We start from the raw sequence: 18,032 nt of genomic DNA on the forward strand, positions 1-18,032 counted from the left end.
GAATGGACTCGCATCTATCCTGCACCAAAAACAAGATGTCGTCAAAAGTGTGTGTGTGCGTTCTGGCCAAGACAGTAACTGTAGATTATTACTCATGAAGAGCAGAGAGGATAGCCAAAACACCTTTAACCATCTTTATGTTTGCCAGTGCTCTCTCTCTATCCCTCCCTCCATGTGTATGTGTGTGTGTGTGTATATGTGTGTGTGTGTGTGTGTGTGTGTGCATATAGGTAATAAACTGCTCCGCCACTGCGCAACGATGGAGCTATCGCAACGATGGAGATGACGCAAACAGACCCAGCTCTCCAAAAAAGTGTTTCAAGACGAACATGGCGGCAACTTAACCGCGGTCCAAGATGACAATGGCCAACGGGAGAAAAGATTCTAGACTTTCCGCCCAGGTACGGGACAGAGAAACCAGCCTGTGTGCATCGAAAGGGCTCGTTGCTCTCCTTTAAGTGTATCTGCAAACCGAACGGCGGCAGACGCTCAGCATCAGCACCGAGAGGCTCGCAACAGCTGGTCTCCCTGCACCCCCCGACGAGAGAACAAACCCGGGGAGGGACGGTAGGGAGAGGGGGGCATGCGGTCAAAGAGGACGCCGTTTCCCCCTGGAGAGCCATGGAGAACCGGGATGCGGCAGCGCGAAGCTTAATCTGTGCGGGCGCGCTAATTGGATCGGAATAGCACCGATTGCTGCGGGCGCGATAGAGGAGCGCCCTGGACCGGCGGAGGCACGGCACCCCACCGTTACAGAGGAGAACCAACCGGACTCCCATCTCCCCCAAAGTCAATGAGTATTGTGGCAGAGCAGCCCCCGCGGTGGAGTCGGCCAGGGCAGCACTTTCCTAAAATATGACCAGGGGTGCTTGGATGCGTCGGCAGCATGATGAAGGCTTAAAATACTGGTTTGCACCCCGAGAGAACGAGAAGCCATTTACCGAGTCGGAGCGGGCCCAGAGATGGCGACTGTCGCTGGCCTCTCTGCTGTTCATCACCGTCCTGCTCTCTGATCACTTGTGGTTCTGCGCCGAGGCGAAACTGACGCGAACCCGAGACAAGCGGTCGGACGAGGGGCTTGCAACTACGGACATGGGCGAGAACCCAAACTCCCTCCAACGACACCATATCCCAACATCACCTGACCCCGACCGTCTCGCCAGAGAGCAAGATGTTATTTTTCTAGGGAATTCTACCAAATTTCTGTGGCGGATGGACGACTGTCACCCTGACAGCCTGTCCAAAGACTGCTTTACTTTCACGGACGCGGAGACCGTGTGCCTGGCCCTCTCCGGTGGAGGGGAAAAGGGGACACAGTTGGCGTACGTGAATCTGAGCGATTTGTACCTTTCTTTTTGTAATTCCTACTCACTTTTGGATTTGTTTTACGGGTTTACGAGTCTGGTCGATCTGAATTGCACCCTGGATATGGCCATGGGGGTGGATCTGCTGGGATGCATCGAGTGTGTCCAGGCTTATCAGAGTCTTGACCTGCAGGCGGAGGACAGGTACCGGGAGTTTGAACTGCTGGTTCAGAAATACGAGGCGGATGCATACTCGGTCAGGACGTGCATGGAGGAATGCAAGGTAGGACTACGAGACTAGGTCGCGCACGCGCATACACCCTAGTGCATGGGGGTGGGTTCACAGTCGCCATGGCAACCATTGGGCATATCTGTCAGTGTGTTAGTATTTTTTACTTATTTATTTATTTATTTTGGATTTCAGATTGCCATTGGGCTACGTGTCTCTTTACATATCATTTGGCCTGTCAGGGTTTGCACAAGTACACAGCTGCACCTTATGAAAGAGACCAGAGGACAGGTCACCGCATAATCCTGCAGCCCTTGATCCTGCTCTCTCTCCTTTTTCCTTGTTTCTCTTCCTCATGCTTTTCGAGTCTCTCTAATATGGACTGCTTTGTGAACTGAGACCGTGGAGGTGACATTGACATTCAGACTAAGGTCCTGGCTTGCACCTCAGCTCTATGAGATGTGGGGAGAGAGGGCTGTTGGGTGGTACTCATTTCAATATCGTTAATAGCACGCGAGCGATTTGTGCACCTAATCCAGGCTTTGTATTGTCCCCAGTTTGCTTGTTGTTCCAATAACATGGCAGCCTTAGAGCTCCACATCATCTGTACACATACACAGACACACACACACTCAGTCTACTTTAGGCATCAAGGCCCACTCAGCTGTGTTGAACAATGAAAAGCTACCTGTAAACAGAAACAGTGGGTTACATTGGTGAAATTACACTTCAGTCCCTTTCATTTGTTGTGCGTTGGACTGCTGCAAAGGCACTGTCCCAGCTAATCAGGTGTGCTCATGAACTCTACTTTGGCTGAGCACACCTGGGAGATGTCATAAACATGATTTAGAATCGGTGGTATTCAAGGCATGAAATATTGTCAACAATGGCAGGGAGTATTTATAATGAGAATGGCTTTTACTATATATAGTATAGATGCAGTATGTCTATTATCATGCTGCATATACTGTACCATATATAAAGCTTTATTTGTCCTTGGCAGATCAACTTTTCACCTTTGCTTTACCATGTTGCACACCTTGATTCACCTTGAATTTTAAGCTTTTTATACATTGTAATGAGCATCATCATCACCCTGACAACACTGTAACACAGGTTAGCGGATGAACTTTCAAAAGCAGGAAACCTTCCCTCAAAATTGCCCTGATAATGATCCTGCAATTTAGAGTCATTTCAACAAGATGGATGTTGTACAAGGGCAGATGGTCAGAGTGCTGGGCTGTGAGTGCTGATGATTCATGTGTGTGTGAAGAAGAAAAGTCCTCAGGAGGATATACTGAGGATAAACCTTCACATTAGATTCATAATGCTGTTCATATGTTTTTTTTTAATTGTGAGTCATACCTTATTGTTATGCTTGTCAGATTGTGTACATGCATATACAGAGCATATATGCTGTATGTAGTATGTGCATGAATCTTTTTCCCATAACATCATATAGCTGCTTTCTTCTTCTTTATGCAGTGTTATCAGTAGTGTGAATTTGCACTCCTACTCTTTGCTAATGTAATAAGACTCAGGCAGGGCTACAGAAGCCTTTTAGCCCCTTTAGCCCAATCTGAATTGCTAATCTGCTTCAATGTTCGTGTGACCTTTGTGAAAGCACAGCACCCCAGGCCTGCATTGCTAACCACTGCTCCTTGAAGAACCACTCTGTTGGACAATAAAAAGACAGAAGACAGCTTGAAACAGTAATTAACTATCACTATTAACTCTTCACTCTCCACTCTTGTAAATCCTTCATCCATGTTTTAAACAACTGATCAAGGCTCCTCTTCAAAATTTTAATATCATATGGTGTTGGTGTGTGCTAAAGATGTGTGTTGTCGGTGGTGTGTCACTTTAATTGATGGAAGAACAGATAGACAATATGATGAAAAGAAAGGAGGAGAGGTAAGGTAAGGTTAAGAGGTGAATTTAAAAGACATTGTGTTGCAGCTGGGAAGGTAGGCAACAATATCAACACATAGACAGTACACACACACACACACACTGTATGCATAAAAAGACATAACTAGCCTATCAGTTAACAAGAACAGGAGCAAACTGCTGTTGTCATCATCACTGAAAACAATATTTTTCACCTGCAGGTATATGGCACTGGGCCTGCCTTGTTTACTGTCAGAGAGTGATAAAATCACAATTCCTTACAAAACAAGCAAATCACTTATGTATTTGGGTATTTCACTGGTGCAAGTGAAACAGATATTGCATTGCATACAATTTTGAAAAGTTAACTTAAAAATCTGGAAAAAAGTATCTTAACAACTTGAGCCCCCTTTATGTTAGCTAAGCAACAGGTCTCCAAAAAGGAAATGTGAGGGCCTGTTAAATATCTTTTAATGCTAAGATGGTTTCTGTGTAGTGAGAGCTATAGACATTTGACAAATCTGTGAGGTGCCCTGATGTGATGCAAATTGGTGTACAGAGGGTACATTATTTGAAGTAGTAAGGTCATGCTTGCTGACATCTGTATGTTCAGAGGAGGCAAATGCAGGATCTACTTCGATGGATGGATCTCCATCACGTGTGTTAGAAATGCAAAGTGAAGCTTTGCACTGTCAGTGGACAAAATGCTCAGGAGTGCTTTTCTCACCTCCCAGCGTCAATGATATGTTTTCGCTATAGTCAACAAATCCCATTCAATGACCAAAACCAAGACTTTCCTGATCTGTGCCATATAGCTCCCATTGTTGTCCAAAATAAAAACACATCACTGAGCCATATTGTTGCAGCCTTGCTTTTCACATTATGATGAGTTGATATGTTTGTTGTGACAAGCCCTTTGATTGCTGCACATTGTTGGGGGCAGTACATATCCTGGTGCTACCTATAGTGCTCTCTGATAAACTCATTTCAGCACAATACTAACAATAACAACAATACAAACTAGCCACGTTTGTAGTAGCCTAGCAAGGTTGTCAGGTTTCAGACTGCCCTCATCTGAGATGGAAGAATAACAGTGTAAGATTAACTGCCACCACCTCTGCAGGCATGCAGATGTGTAGCATTCAAGGAAATTCACATTATTATGAATAAACAAGACTTTTTTGCTATGTGGTTTGTATAGTACACCTCATAAACAGGACCACCAACAGAAAAATAAATCATCAGATGTGAAATAACACAGGAAGGATGTGGAAAAGCTGTTTTTAAGAAGTTTGTATGCATATGCTTGGCAAAAATCCTGCAGACCTGTGCGCTATATCCCTCCTCTGTCTCTGTAGTCCTCTCTTTCCTGCCTTTCCTTCAGATGTTCTTTACATCTGTTGATTTCAGTATGTACCTGTACACACACACACACGCACACACACACACACACACAAACACAAAGAGCCCCATGTGTAGTGTTTCCTGCAGGTCCAGACCTGACTGTCCCTTCCGGTGTAATTTAATTTGCACTCCCATAATTCTCTGCTTCTCTGGTGGCTGTGTCTCCAGGGCTCTGTCTCAACATGTTGATGTCCCTTCTCCCTCGATCTGTCACTGTTTCTCGCTTACTTTCACATCCTCCTCCTCTTTGTCTTTCTCCCATCAGTGTCAGAGCTCTGAGGAACCAACATCACACGTACACACGAGGCCACTATCTGTCTCTACATCACCTCCATCCGCCTCTCCCTCCTCCTTACGGACTTACTTCCTATTTGGGGCCTTACTTTCTCTTTCCCTCTTCCTTTCTGGAAATATATGGGTGCTGAGCTCTCGATTGCTGCTGGAGTGATAGATACTGATCTAGGTTAAGGTCCTTTCCTTCCCTTCAATTACAGGCCTGTCCACACAGCTCCCACTAGGTGCTCCTTCACCCTGCCTCTCTGGCCTTCTGCTTATTCAGTCACCTCTCCTTTATCACTGTCTGTTCCTACAAGACTATACAGTTGAGGCTCCATTTAATTTAGCTGTTTAGGTTATTGTGTTACATTGGCACTAAATACACAGTGCAGCTGAGGCATTAGTTTTCCAGGTATTTGGTCATAATGCAAAGTACTGGACCAAATGAACTTTTGACCTGATGATGGCACCGTGTGAGAAATCAGAGGATCATCAAAGTGATTACAGTTTTTTGCAAGTTTGTAGTAAATTTCATGGCAATCCATCCAACAGTCCATCGCAGTAGTAGCTGTTCTGGAGCATTTGATTGTATTACGTGTTTTTTTCAAAATTTCCTTTCTCCTCTTTTGGCATAAAAGTTGAGAGTTAAAGTTTATTCCTCATCATTTGAGGTGAATCATTTGATGTGGACAAAAATTCATCCAAGAATCATGGAAGTATTCCACTTTGAACCAAAAGTGTCAACCCTCTGATCAGCAGAGTCAATATCTATATATGTAGTACATATGTAGTAATACTATGAGAAGACACAACATATGTTTCTGTTAACACATTTTGTTTAAATACAAATGCATATTATGCTACACTACACATTTGTTGAAACGAACAGCGTTTTATATAAACTAAATGATGAAAGAAGACGTTAACACAATACATAATGTACATATTGTTCTGCTATCAGCACAGACGGTATGGTCCTCCTGCATTTTCCTCTCTCTCTCTCTCTCAAATTCAATTAGGGCTCTGTTGCTTCTCTACACAGCTCAAATAGATCCAGGGAAACTCCCCTTCATATGAGCTGCCAGTGTTTGTTTCTCCCCAGGCAGGAGATAAGGGAATGCGTCTGTTCGAGAAGAACACAGCAGCACTCCCATGGAAACGCCTCCCCGTTGTCCTCTATTCCCCGTCTACGCGGCACAATGGGACCGTACAGCTCCCTCCTCCAGTGCCTTGGGCCTCAGCTCCTATCAACACATCCACACCCTTTTCTTTCTCTCCATATATTTTCCACCCCCTCTTTTGTAGGCCACTACTCTGAAAAAGTCCTTATCCTCACACAGTTAATACATGGAGGAGTGATGTCCTGTTTCTCTGGTGCGTGGGCACTGGTTGGGTCTGCTAAAAAAGTCAAAGTCTACAGTGTGTGCTGGTCCATGCACGTGTGTGTGACTGTGTTTGATGCTGGTGCGCAGGAACATGCTGCATGCATACAGAAAGTTGCAATTAAAGCTGATATATGACATAAACAAATTATGACTTCTACAAATGCACCCTTTGCTATCTGTCTCCTCTCTCCTCTTTCTCACTGTTATGCTTACATGAATGATTTGATGAGTGGGTGATGTGTTATGCTTGATTTTCTGTGACAAAGTGAAGAGAGAGAAGGGGCTAGAGAGAGCGGAAATGACTGTTATTGATACCTAACTCTGTACAAAATGCATTAGAAATTGGAGACCAGTGAGACCATCATTGAAAATCAGTAAATATCAGGCATTTATTTGTTCAAGCTAATGAGAATGATTGTGTGTTTTTAAGAGACCACATCCATATAAAGCAGTCAGCACCCTCATAGCTTTAGAGCCATAACCACTATGTATCTGTGCAGGAGATTTTACACGTGTCCTGGATTTAGCCGATATCTGCCACTTCAGTCTTATGCAGTGTTCACTGATGGTGAACACAAGGAAGGTGACAATTGTAGGAACAAAATCAATAATAATGGGAGACTTATTTTAAAACACAAACCACCTGAGATATGCAAGTGCTACCATGACAGACCATCTCTGTTTAACCATTCTAGTCAGAAGTGTACACTAATTTTGAAGTGCACATGATAATGCAGATCTTTCTGTGATCTGTAGACTTAATTGTTTATTTGAAAAGAAGGAGAAACTGGAATCTATTTAATCAGAACTTAATTTAAGATACTCCATGGTAGCCATTTATAGAGCATAAAATGCAAGTGTGTGCTATTTAGATGCTATTTTTAAAGTTATGTCAGTCAGCTGTTCAGTGTTGTTGTACATATTGGAGCAGTATATCACATTTCATTTATAAACTCTCCTGCAGGTAAAGGCACCTCAATTATGAATGAGGGATAGATTATTCTGATAAATAACAGTTTATTCAATCTGGTTCTGATAAATGCGCATGTGACTTCCTGTATAAACTGCTGATGCTGCTATATATGGTTCATTTTGACAGCAGCTTTTTGTCACCTCCCCCAGCTGCACCCACTGACTCTCATCGTTTTCAAGTGAGAAGGGATTTATCTTAAAGAAGCCTATTTTATGAAATCTCCAACCACTTCCTGCCTATATACAGGAGTGGCTGGAGTGGTTTGTCTTCTTAGACTGAAGGGTATTTTGTTCCCCTGAACTTGACTTCTGAGGCAGCACTCCCTTTCAAGCTGTTTACAAATCCTAGGGTTGTCAAAATCTAACTTAAACGTAAAGCATCTTAACCCTAACTTGAACCATCCTGAGGCTAAAAGGCTTGCAGTTTTAATGGATGTTCACAAGAATACAGGTCATTACAGATTTTAGCAACAGTCTTGGACACATTGGTTAGCAGTATAATAATAATTAGAGATGCATTCAAACCTGAAAGGTGTGTATCCATCTTTCCAAGATGACCATGAAGTCTTTTGTCCTTCAAGTGTAACTACATAATTAAACAGTCAATGGAAGTAGCGGCTTATTGGACCTATCCTGCAAGATAATGGAAGCTGAAGTGACACAGAAATTGCACTGAAATTAGCGATCATTGTAGCTGTGACATTAAAAGCAACAAGAAGAGAGCAGGACAGTGATTTCAGCATACAAGACCATACAGACAGTAAGACATAATGTGCTGCTGTGGCGCTTATCTGATCCCTGATACAACCACTGAATGATCTGTGTGGGTGAGAGACCTCTGATCAGTCATCAGTGAGGGAGAAGTGTGAGTGAGAGCCTGCAATGATGAGCAAACTTTTGTCTTGCTAGTCCGTACATGTGAATCATCCATGTGTTTGTGCTAGTTCATGGGTAGTTGTTAGCTACCTAGCTAAGCTGCTAATGTTGTGAGTATGCTACTAAAGTGCACAAGTTATTCTCCTTCTGGTGATTTGTGACCAAACAGCATCAGGTGCATTACCCCCACTGTCTGGACTGAAGTAGTGCAGACTCAGCCCAGGAAAAACCTGCGGTTAGATTTAGGATCTGGCTAACAGCGATGGATGTAAGTGTAACCAAAAGTGTATTAAATCGCATCTGGATTTTTATCTGTATTTGAGACACTTGAAACGGGGCCTGAGATAAGAGAAGAGAAGATAAGAACAAAAAGAAACTGACAGCAGCAACAGTGAAGTGTGCTGAGAGAGCTACAGTGTGAGCATCACTGGCAGAGAGACAGAAACCAGTCACAGTTCCCAGACTCTGGTGACATTCTCACATTACTGAGTCATCATCATCATCAGCCGCTCACAGCATGTCCTGATTCAAAGAGCAGAGCAGAACGGGGAGAGAAGAGAGACACATGAACATGCAGTCTCATGTCTATAAACTCACACATAGTGTATTGTGCAGACACGGCATTAGCAAAGGCATATAATAGCACAACCAACAAACACACTCACACACACACACACACAGAAGAGAGGCTGACAATGACCAGGTGACAGAAGTAAATAGAAGGGGGAGAGAGAAAGACAAATGAATGGTTATATAAGAGGAAATACTCAGTGGTGTGTGCAGCATGATGGGCTCGTGTCAGATCGTCTGACACACTGCATTTTCTCTGGGTTTTGTACAAACAATTCATTTGAGCACCTGGTCCCACATAATCCTTTCCATTTTAATCATGTTAGTGTTTATGTCAATGAATGAGTGTGTGTGTGCGCGTGTGTATGTGTTGAGTGAGATTGCATGTGTGCATGCATGAGTGAATGGTGGCATAGTGGGATGCTGTGCTATTGTTTCTTAATTTGTCATACATTTAGTATGAAGAATGACAGGAACTTTAAAGGGATAGTTTGACATTTTGGTTAGTTTGGTTAGTAAGTTTTAGACTCACTGAAACTTGAGAAAATGAAAAGTGGTCACATTTAGATATAAAAGCGCAGGTTGAGGTAATATAGTCATTCTTGTATAACACGTTTAAAAAATATGACTATGGTTTGATCTAAATGTTTTCAGTCATGATGGGTATTTTTTTTATCCTTGTCTGGTAAACATAGAAATAAACAGAGAATACTGTTTTGTTTCATGGCTATTTCCAGAGCTGCATGATGGAAGGGTGCACTCGGGGTAACAACCACTCACGTATGATACAGACGCTTTTTTTAAATCTTTGTTTTTTAGTCATTTCCAAATACAGGTTTGAGTGTGATTACCTGTGTTTCTCCTAAAAAGCTTTTTCCAGATGAAATAGAAAAACCTCCAAAATAGCATTTAGCGCATATTACACTGAGCACCTCCATTCAGACTGATGCAAATGAGTTTGTGTTGTCCTGCTCATAGCCCTCATTATGAAGCCAAAGAGGCTGATTATTCACATCATTACTCCAGTGGCACCTAGCAACCACCTCACCACTGAAGAGCCTTTTTTTGGTGTGTGATATAGGCCTGTATGTAAGTATGTCAGGCCTAAGCTAAGCAAGCAGTAACCTCACCCCACACAGCTCCTCCAGTCTGACACAGTAATTTGATTGTGGACAGAGCGGGGAGGGGCAGATAGAGAGAGAGAGAGGTTATTGATGGGTACAGATAGAACTTGGAAAGGAACAAAGCAAGACAGAAGAGGAATGGAGGAGAGCTTGACCTGATGATGAGGGTCTTATCGGCACCTCTTCGTAATGGTTTTTTTGCCTGATGTTTGTGTGTATGTGTGTGTGAAGTTGATGGATGGTGGAGGGGTTAGTGGGGTTTTTCACCTGCTGAAGTTTCCCTCTTTGTCTAAAACCCTTTAGTCCATTTGTCCTCAACCCCATCTGCCATTTGTCAGCTGCACCTGTGCAATTCCGTCTTTACTTTTTACTCCATCTTTCCTACTGTTAAGCTTCATTCTTCTTTGTATTCTCTTTCTTTAACGTTTTCCCTACTTGGGGACTACCTGTACAACTTGGATGATGCTTTAGTCCTGTCCTGCTTTGTCTCTGTTGTCGCAATTTTGCTTTACAGCCGGCATTGACAGCCCCTAACTGATTCTTCGTAAATTATTCATCTGTCATTGACTTTTCAAAAGCACTGAGGTAGAACTGGAACACTCCTGTCCCTCACTCCCACGCCCTTGTGACACCCTGCTGTACCTAACTTTTTTAAAGATAGGAGGTCTCATGTATGTATATGTATATAGCATTCATTAGATGGTAGTATCTAAATGGATGATTTTTCCTCTCAGATCTAGAGATGTCATACACACAAAAACATACATGTGCTAGAGTATTTAGACAGTATTGATGAGTCCAGGCACTGTATCTGTGTGTTTGCCTAAAACTGGAGTATATGTGTGTGCTAGTGTAGATATCATCTCTCCATAGTAAACCTATGGAGTCTGACCTCCATATTGACACTTTCTCCACACATCCTTCTCTCTGTTTCTCCCCCCTACCTATTTCCCTTTCCCGTCCCTTCCATGCCTCCTGTCATCATATCAAGGTGGTTACCCAATCGCTACTTCCTTCGTCACCTCCCCCTCCTCTCGCTATCTTGCTCCCTGTAGCCCTTAATCCTCCTGTGTAGGCTCTTGGCTGGATAAAGCTGTCTCCCATCCTTTGTCTTAATGGCAGGATTCACAGCAGTCCCCCTTCATATCCCCCTTTTAGCACCCTTACGGTAGCTTTCACCGTTACAGGGCTGTGCTCTGTGAAGAGCATAAAATTCAGCTACATCACAGAGGGAAATCCCTGTAGGTCTTTAAAACAAACTACCGCAGTTTTAAAGGGTTAAATATCATGGAAACAACCATAGTATTTTCATGCAAAAGCCACCTTCCTTTTTCAGTTTGCAAATAAATGTCTGGGCTTTTTCCTCAGTGTCCTCTTCTCCTTCATGTCAGTTAGTTGTGGTGTATGTATTGCAGCACCTGAGCATAATTCCTACAGTATAATCCGCTGTGTATGTTATTTCATTCCTGCAGTGCAGCGTCTGTGAATGGGACAGGATGAGAAGGGGATGTGAATTTGTCAAACTGATTTGTCCAGAACATTTAGTATTTGTTTTGAGTTGGTAGCAGTGTTGGTGAGCTATGAGGAAAGGCATATTACTGCACATGTGACTGTGTTTGTATGTGTGTATGTGTGTGTGTGTGTGTGTGTGTGCATGAGTAAATCAAAAGAGAGGGTGAGAGAATGAGTGTGACTCTCACAAACTGGCTTATTGATTTCCCATTTGAAAGCAGGGGTGAGGTTTCGGACAGTGGAGATTGGGAGGTGGAGTCGATGAGAAAAAAGAAGAGATGAGGTGGAGTGAAGAGACAAAACGAAAAAAGGGGGTGGGTCCAAGACAACGGAATAAAACTGATGATGAGATGCAGTGAATTGGACACACACAAAGGAGGAGGAGGGCGGAAAACCAAGGGGAGGGCTGGTGGTGGGAAGTATAGGGGCTTGACCTTACACCCCCCTCTCCCTCTCTTTTTGAGACTGACACTTTGATTCAAGGCACACAGATGCTGGTAGCACAATTCTGGCGCAGGAAATGATTGTGATTGATTGATAGGGCATGATGAGGGTCATATCCTGTACAGAGGACAGCAGGACTGAATCACTTTGCCTCTCTTTCCCTCTCTTTCATCTCTCTCTCTATCTCTATCAGTCCTCCATTCACCTCCCACAACCCACCATCAACTCAGCCTCTTTCTGTCTCTGGCTCTCTCTTCTATGTTCTGATCTCTTCTCTTTCTCCCGCACTACTGATGCCAGTACTCTGCCTCAGGGTATCTGCTGATTCTGAGAACCAATCCAAAGCAGCACTTCCTCCAAATCTGCAGCTCCCTTCTGGTTTACAGAGGTTTATAGTGAGTTTCTACTCATTGTTTAGTTGTCAGACCTAAAACTTTACTGTGTGTGTCCACTACCACTGCTTTCCAAGGGTTGTTAGCTCTTAAACCACTGTACACTACCTATTCATGACCAAAGGACAGACAGACACAGTTAGGGAGGAGCTAGTGAAAATAATGGAGCATGTAGCAGCTAAAGATTTATTTCCTTGAGGAATTTGTAGAGACCAAAACAGAGACCAAAGTGAACATTAAATTTTCCAAGTGGCTGTAAACACAACGTCAAATGAATGCTAACGTTGCTCCATAATTGTCATTTAGCGCATCAACCTCCTGACAACAGAGACATCGTCATGTTCTGGTCTAACTGACACAGTTTATTGCTTTACAATAACTCCTGTTGTGACAGATCTCACCAACAGGTTTTCCTTAACACAAGTATATGCTTCTACATCTCCTTACCAAATCATTTTACCTGTGCATGGCTCTGTTTTTTCTCCCCTAGACAAAAACTGACTTGCAAAACAAAGTAGTTCCTCTAGTAGTGCTTTAAGTTAGATTGTTAGAATTTTTTGGAACAGTGCTTCTTTATCAAGTTTTGTTAAACATGTAATAGATGGTAAAAAAAAAAAAAATACACTGTGCAATCTTCATCGTCATTGTCAGCCTCCCACTGCCTTCACATTAAATATATTTAGAGTGAAGCACATGCAGGAAGTGGAAACGCTTCAGCTGTAGCCTCACATATGTGCGGATTTCATGTCGGTCACTGGGGTCTAGCTGATACCTGATCTGCTTTATTGGGTCAGTATCAGTGTCAAAAACTGTATCAAAAATTTGAATTGATACATCCCTGTGCTTTTCCACTGCCCATCTGGATTTCTTTGTCTCATTTTATCTCTCTCTCTCCTTCCTTGTGTGTGTCTCTCACTCTTGAAGCTGCATAAATAGTAGCACAGTGCAGCAGCAGAGGAAGAAGATCGCAGGTGGAGCACATGATGCTTTTATAAGTCCTTGCTTTCGAAACCTCAAATCCATTTATGTTTGTTTGTCGACATGTGTGAGTGTGAGCTGGGCATGCACGCAGTGTGTAATGTGTCTGTGTGTGCTTCATTGTGTTCCTGTGTGTTCTTGGGCTCAGTGTAATCACAGCTCTAATCTGTCTGCTAGGAGTCTGTGTGTGGGTGACATTAAAGTTCTCATTAGCACTGTAACTCAGCACCAGTGTCACTGTGAAGACAACAACGACACATCCACTGCAGCAAAATCTACTCACCATGTCTGTGCGCATGTATGTGTGCATGAGAGAGAGGGCAAAAGCTTCTTAACATAACAGTATGAATGATTTCTTGCACCCATTCTCCTAATTTTTTCTTAGTTGTTGTTAATGTGCTGTCAATTTCATTACTCACGTAGACAAAATAAAATAAAACAGTACATGAGTGCTTCATTTAACAGCATGCGCTATTAAAAAGTTGAGCCATAACAAGTAATGTCATGTGATTTGCCCGATGAAATGAATCATGTCTTGCTGCTCCACATTTTCATTAAATAACTTAACAGTTCTGTTTATAGACACACTGTTTGATGTAGCTTATGCTGGAGTAAGGCGGGAAGATGGAGAAAGAAGAGGTGGAAAGACGGAATATTTGGGAAGAATGAACAGAGAGGTTGCTATGGTAACAGGAAATGGGCTGGAATTGAGTGAAGCATGTGATTTAGACCGTTTTACTGAAACTACAGTAAATGAGTTACTGTATAATTCAAGGTCTACCACTGCTATTGTAACCAGAGATGCTGCCTTCTGTCTTATTTTCTGTCATCACCCAGATATTGGCATCCTATTTCTATCCCCATCTCCGTGACCCTCCTCTGAATGCTATTTGAAATTAGCATGGCTATGAGCACTCTGCACCAAGTTAGTCTGAGTTGTTTGCAGCAAGCATAATAAGTTAAAAGAACCAGAGCGAGTGAGTGAAGTGGGTCAGAGGAGGATATGGGTGTCTGCACTCAGGCTGGTTCTGTCTGATTTCACACATCCCAGCTAATCTGCCTCTAACACTTAGCATTCTCACTTTCTCTAGCATGCTAACACACCAACAAGCTGCCCTACTAGTTTTTATAAGGGGAGAGGGTAATGCTAACATGCTAACACAGAGCTAATCATCTTTGTTGTGCACAGGAATTATATCCTGTGGAGGATATTATGGTGCTTTAAGGCAGTCCAGCATTGTCTTTCCACTGTGTAAGTGTGTCACACTGATACACTGATCCACAGCTGGTCTGGACTGCCTGGATGTAGCAGTAGCATGCTAATGTTCAGAGCCAGGTTTTCCTGCTGTTAGCAGTGGGAAGTGGCTTTGATTTGAAACAGGTAAGATTTTGTGGTTCAGGGTGGATTTCCATGAATGAACTTTTTTTTTCTTAAAAAAAGATAGGTTCAGTGAAAAAGGTAGTAAATAGTGAGACCAAGTAAAGAGTGGAGAGAGTGATAGCAGATCCATCAGGCTTGTCTCTCGTGTCTTTTGTCCTTGGTGACGCAGATCTGCAGTTTTTCTGCAGTAGGAACAACAGAGAGGGAAAGAGACCCAGACAGAGAAAAAGAATACATTTTGAGGGTCAGGGGCTGACACAAACAGTGAAGCTCAGGGAATGAATGTTCAGCACCTGCAGTGGGACTTAGCTGCTACGGTAGTTCATTTTATTCTGGAAGAAATGGGGTCTCTGATTTGCATTATGCAGCATCCTAGATGCAAAGCCAGCTCTGCTGCAAAGTACAAAGTTAACAGAAATCGGCTTTATATGCAGTAGCTGGGCTTGACTTGTACTCCATGTTGAAATGATAGATAGCTTATTTGGCCCTTGGGCTGAGACCATGATGTCATTTTTGTTGTTGGTGTGTGTGTGTGTGTGTGTGTGTGTGTGCGTGCGTGTATGTGTGTAAGGAAGAAGGGAGTTAAAGCTCCAGGCTGCTGTTTTGGAGTTGAGTTGTAGAGTTTTGGCTGAAATTAATGAACCAATACAGAAAGCTGAAGCGAGCTGATAAAGCTGGAAACGTGAGGAGAAGTATTTGGCTACTTCAACTTTATTAACAGATATCTTCTATTATTTTTGGGCTCTGTAAAACTCAATTGGCTCCTCTATACGGTTACCAAATTGGTAAAAGCTCTTGCTAGCAGCCAGCTTAATGACATGAGGTAAGAGTATTCTCCTTTTGAAGAGATAAATGGGAGCAAGCAGTTCACTTAGTCATGCAGAGTTAGCTTGATGACAACCCCAGTGTTTTATTACTACGCTCACCTGCTGAGTGGTGCTCTTGTCACAGCAGCATTTTACCACTTCAGCTATATATACAGTTTCACTTAAGCATGCAGACACTTACTTTTACTGAAAACACTGTTTCCCATACTTGTAATTTCCAGTAATATTTATCACTAATTGAACTTTTCCTCTCCACTAGTACTGCATAAATTAGCTAATATAGTGAATAAAGCACTCTATAATATAATGAGGTGGTACCACAAAATTTGATTTTGATCTAATGCCAAGTAATAACCAGGACCAGGATCACTGATGCTGATATTTATACTTCTTACATGGTATACAGAAATGTTGGATATTTTGTGTGTTTTCACTCTTAAATATTCAATCAGTGTGCTCCAGTCTCCTCACACTTCTAATTACATTTTTCTTTCATTTACAATAAATGGACCATGCACGTATGAAAATTAGTTTATTGGACTGACAGGTAAGGTGGGTGTGTTTCAGGGTGTTTGGTGATAGGGGTTTGGAATGGAGGGATTGAATGGGGATCAATTTTGGGCCAAATAAGAGAGAAAAGGATTAGATACACTTACAGTATATGGGTAGGCACAGAAAAAAATCATAAAAGCCAGACATGGACTTTTTTCTGAAGCTGAGTTATAATACTTCAAATGAAAGAAGGAATGTGTTTTATTTTAAGTGTGCACAGAGTTCATTAAATGTATGCTTTCTTTCTGCCTTTTTAAAATTTTAACCAGCCATCTTTAAGCTGGTGCAGTCAGAGTGGTGCTATAAATGTACCACAGAAAACTTTCTCTTAATTAATAAAGGTTAATGCATTCAAGATGGAACACTTAATCCTGCAATACAAGGGCATTTGACTGAACATTCACTTTCAGTATGTTTGATATCAGTTTCGTCAATATTTAATGTGGAAAATGAAGTAAAAATTTAAATGGCCTTTCTGGGTCTTTAACAAATCTGTTCTGCCAAGGAATAAAGGAATTTGCTCTTGTTCCGCCTACTTTAGAGATACAAGCATGCACATTGAGAGCATCTAACAACTGTTTACTCTAGATTCTGAATTACTTCACAATGAAGAGGTGAAAGTGAGAAAATTGCCCTTTGAATCAATAGGAACAGTATTCATCCACAACGCTAGGTGCAGTGTTTCTACTAGAAGGGACTGGCCAAGATCCCAGTAAAAATTTAACACTGTCTTATTGGTCTTATTAACCCCATAAACCAGTGAGGAGTCCCATCAAGGTCCTGTGTTGGACGTGAAAGTTCTGCATCACAAAGTCAACTAAATATATTGGCCATAGCCAGATAACCATAGTTTGGTAACTGTAACACCCATAGTTTCATGTTTACATGAGTACAGCTGGGTTTTAATAGTGTAAAATAACCACAAGTGTAAAAATTTAAATGATCATTCTTGCAGCCATACTACAACTAAAAATTAGTTATTTGGTCCTTACTGACCCCCACTATGCTGTTTCAGTATCTCCCCACACACTCATAATCCAACCAGAGGAGAGCTGAAACAGTTAGTTGATCAACTGATGAGTTGATTGAATTTTTAAACCAGTATTCATTCTTTCCAAGTCTTCCTGCACTGCCACATATGAAGCATGTTTGTGTGTTTGTAAATTAAGAGTGCACTCCATTTACATTATTAGAGGGATTAAGCACTGGGTGGCCTAGCAACCAGTAGACTGAACTAAACCTTCTGTTGCAAGACATATTTAGGAGGCAGGTCATCTGGTCACAAAACCCTGGTTTTATGCCATAGAACAAATCTCTAAACTAAATAGTGGTATGATGTACATCAGAGATTACTTAAACCGGAGGGTAAATACATTTAAATAAACATGTAACATCCACAGAGGCTCAATGAAGACCTCTCTTTTAGTTGTCTTTTGAAACGTCATGTTGAATGCATACTATACTGTTTATGAACACAGTGATCAAATTGAGATAGTATTTCAATGAATGGCAGTTGAGAATGAGCCTTGTCTGCAGCCTAAATAAGGCATTAATGTATATAAACCTGGCCCTGTGAATAGTTCAGAGCAACTATACCAATATTGGAACTATTCTTATTAGATCAAAGGTCACACTGGTTCAGTATATGCTAAAATATATATCTGAATATATTAGACCAGCTGTACATATCACACCTGCAGCCTTTGTAAGGTTCCCCCCTTAGCTGTCAGAGGTTTGTACATGGAGGTGCCTGTGTTGTGTGTGTGTGTGTGTGTGTGTGTGTGTGTGTACGTCACGCTTGTGTTTGGTTTGTTGCTATGCACACTCACAAACAGAGAGAGTGGGAGAGAGAGAGTGTGTGTGTCAGCTGCACACCTGTGTATGTTTTGTCCTATGTCAGCGTGGCCTCTCTGAAG

The 18,032-nt window shown here is 42.2% G+C and overlaps 1 protein-coding gene across 1 annotated transcript in view; it reads left to right on the forward strand.

The window, feature by feature from the left end:
* Positions 1 to 237: 237 nt before the first annotated feature.
* The window catches only part of LOC108899732 (NALCN channel auxiliary factor 1), a 68,993-nt gene continuing 51,198 nt past the window's right edge, over positions 238 to 18,032 (forward strand). The window contains exon 1 of the mRNA XM_018700353.2: positions 238 to 1,587. Within this exon, the coding sequence (XP_018555869.1) occupies positions 856 to 1,587 (732 nt within the window). The 5' untranslated portion in view covers positions 238 to 855. The remainder of the gene's footprint in view (positions 1,588 to 18,032) is intronic.

This window comes from Lates calcarifer, linkage group LG1 (genome assembly GCF_001640805.2).
Source record: "Lates calcarifer isolate ASB-BC8 linkage group LG1, TLL_Latcal_v3, whole genome shotgun sequence".
Lineage (NCBI taxonomy): Eukaryota > Metazoa > Chordata > Actinopteri > Centropomidae > Lates > Lates calcarifer.